The sequence below is a fragment of the Etheostoma cragini genome, unplaced genomic scaffold (genome assembly GCF_013103735.1).
Source record: "Etheostoma cragini isolate CJK2018 unplaced genomic scaffold, CSU_Ecrag_1.0 ScbMSFa_2318, whole genome shotgun sequence".
NCBI classification, from domain to species: domain Eukaryota; kingdom Metazoa; phylum Chordata; class Actinopteri; order Perciformes; family Percidae; genus Etheostoma; species Etheostoma cragini.
Window position 1 is genome coordinate 1 of NW_023266466.1, and position 3,166 is coordinate 3,166.

General features: G+C 42.5%; 1 protein-coding gene across 1 annotated transcript; it reads right to left on the bottom strand.

Annotated features, from left to right (window-relative positions):
- Positions 1-636: 636 nt before the first annotated feature.
- LOC117940372 (protein SCO2 homolog, mitochondrial-like) lies at positions 637-2,220 on the bottom strand (the record flags this gene model as incomplete). Its single annotated transcript, XM_034865682.1, has 2 exons — positions 1,461-2,220; positions 637-1,006 (listed from the first exon to the last, which is right to left on the bottom strand). A coding segment is annotated over exon 2 (348 nt), but the record flags the coding sequence as incomplete, so codon positions are not given.
- Positions 2,221-3,166: the final 946 nt, after the last annotated feature.

Sequence of the window (3,166 nt, forward strand, 5' to 3'; positions counted from 1 at the left end):
TTCCAGCCGATTCCAGCCGCCTTCAGGCTGGACAGGAAGTGACAAAAACACTGTGGTGCGATCCCGATTTAATAAAATTATAATCAGACCCACATACCAGCTGGTCCACAGTCTCCAGTTGTTTTTAATTATAACAGAGTAGCTGTCAAAGTGCTCTACATGAGATCTGTTGCTGATTTTAATGAACAACACACTGTAGATGATCCGTGATCTGATCAGATTTAGTCTCTCTGACTTCTAAACGTCTATCAGCCACACAACACGTGTTCTGGACAGAATAAGTCTTTAAATCAGACAAATAGCAATTAAAATCCCTCCGATTCAAAAACTACAAAAAGTTTATATAAATCGTCATCGTGGTTTAAACCAATCGGGTGTTAAATCAGCTGAGAAGCCGGCGTTTCCCAGCATGCTCTGGGTCCGCCTGGCTCTTGCAGTCGGTGAAAAGCAACTGCGCCGCCTGCGTCTCAGACCTGCGGCCGCCTTGCTCTCGTGAGATTTCCGTTGCCCACGTGTACATGACGTCAGAGCAAGTCGGGATCAAGTCGGACAGAAATCTAACCGGCATGCAACGGGCGCCGATCGCCGGTGATCGATTCTGCGCAGACCTGGCTCATCTCGAACGAGCCTACTGACTGTCTGACCCACCCAGCTGCCCAGGAAGTCGGCCTTGGTGCGGCGGCGCCCGGTGTGGTCCACGAGGCTGAAGGCGCCCCGCCCCAGCGCCGCCTTCTGCAGCTGCTCCACCCGCTGCCGCTGCAGCTGCTGCTGCTTCTCCCCGTGGACGAGGCGCCACGCGGCCAGCAGCCCGCCGCCGAGCGCCAGCGCCACCGCCAGGCGGGTCCGCAGCCTTGGCCCGGGGGAGGGGGGGGAGGGGCCGCCCCCCCGGGACAGGACCCGCCGCTGAGGGAGGGAGGGGGGCAACGCTCTCAGGAGTCTGCCTCCTACTCGCACATCCCCCACAATGCACCTGAGCGCCAACATCTCCAACGCCACGCGTCCTGCAACACAAACCAGAAATAACTTCACTATTAATATAAGAAACATAATAATAATAATATCATTTATTTCAACATTTTACATGAAAGTTGATTTCTGTCTGACCCAAATTCTGTGTTATTGTTACAGCACACACACACACACACACACACACACACACACACACACACACACAGATTAAAAAATAATGTTTTGGCAAAATATCAAACAAACTCAAATCAAAAACACTTTCGTTACATTCAAAAAAAAATCCTTAATTTTTTATGCCGATTATTTTATTTAAAGTAATGTCTAAAGTTCCCTTTGAGATGAATAAAGTATCTCTCTAAATACATATGTACAGTGAAGAGAAGGTACCAGCAGGGGGCAGCAGGGGGCGGTAATGCACCACAGTGGGATGCAAACTACCATGGAACCCTAAAGAAGAAGAAGACATGTTCTCTACATTAAATTCACTTGTACTAGATGGGAATAACCCGGGTTAATGTTACCTAAAACCTGGGTGACGTTGACGTGAACCCCGCCGAACTGTTGCTGAGAGGTCCCTCTACTCTGGCCCGGTTTATATCGTCGTTATTATCGCGATAAGTTACGATTATTAACGCTTAATGTCAGAAATGACCGTTTTTCGGGAAGGGTTCTCGTCTGAAGGGATACAGCTACGGCCGGAAGTTAGGCTAAATCGCGCAAAATCTAGACTAAAGTAAAATATTTTAATACTTTCAACCTGGAAACGCGTATTTGTTTCTCTGGAATGTTTTAATTAAAATTACGACATTTCCCTTGAACTTCAAAGTAATTTTGGTGTCCAAATACCTGTCGTCACCGTAGCTGTATCCCTTCTAGCTTCAGCCCGATACGTAAAGTCTTCGTGTCTCGTCTTTTAAATTATAATATAATAATGCTAACGTTAGCAGATCTGTCCGTTAACGGTCGGTACCGTATTTAGATTAACAGTTAACGTTCGGTTCCGGTTCAAATTATTATTATTTCATAGCTAACAGAATAATAAAGGTTAACGGAGCTAGCTAGCTAGCTAGCTATAGCTATGACCTCAACGCGTTGCTGCGAAGCTAACGTTACATGACGATGACGTACCTACGTTAGCATACCAAGCTAACCTAGCGTTTAGCTGTTAGCTTTAATTTGGAAAAGAAATGTATCTTACCCAAAGAGCGTTAATATTAAGTCAATGTATATCTCTATATGTACACAGTCTAACCTCCATGGATAACACCTGTAGCTAACTGCGCAGGCTAATGTCAACTGTCAATAAAGTTCGTTCACGTCAAAAAAAAATCTAAATTAACGTCTTTTGAAATGTACATTCATTATAAATGTTAAATTTAAAAATATAACAAACAATTAAAAACACTTACATAAAAAGGGAATAATACAGTAAATTAAACATGTTTTATTTATTAAATACCGAGCTAAAATAAGAATAGTTTTACGGTTCAATCTTCGGCTCCACTCGGCAGATTCGTGCATTTCCGGAATTGGCTGTGACGCGGTTCCGGAAGCAGCTGTGAAGCAGGAACTCTCCACCAGATGGCGCTAAATGCGAAAGATAATTATTACTAATAATTAATAATGTATAATGTTTATTATGTAAGAAATAGGGAATACTATATTTTTAAATATATTAAAATAAATGTTTATATGTGTGTGTGTGTGTGTGTGTGTGTATATATATGTACACATTTTAATTACAAATTTAGAAACAGAAATTCAGAAATTAAAAAATATATATTAGAAATATACCAGTAATTCAATATTAATTAGGATCTAATCAAAAGATAATTAAATTAATTAAAACCCGTACAAATAACAAACAATCGATTAAAAGTGTAAAAAATGAATGTGAATGATTATTATTAATAAATAAATATAAAATAAAGCCGTTTACATCCTCAAAATGAGCTGTTTGCTCTTCTGAGGCGTTGCTAGGCAACCCAAACCCGGTCGGTACCGCGAGTGTCCCGAGAGGAAGACAGGGAGAGGCGTTGCTAGGCAACACAAAACCCAAACCCGGCCTTATTTAATACTGGTACCTGTCACATGATTCACCTGTACTGTCTCTTTAAGAGGAAAACATCTCAGAAGACGATGAAGGTGTGTGTGTGTGTGCGTGTGTGTGTGTGTGTGTGTGTGTGTGTGTGTGTGT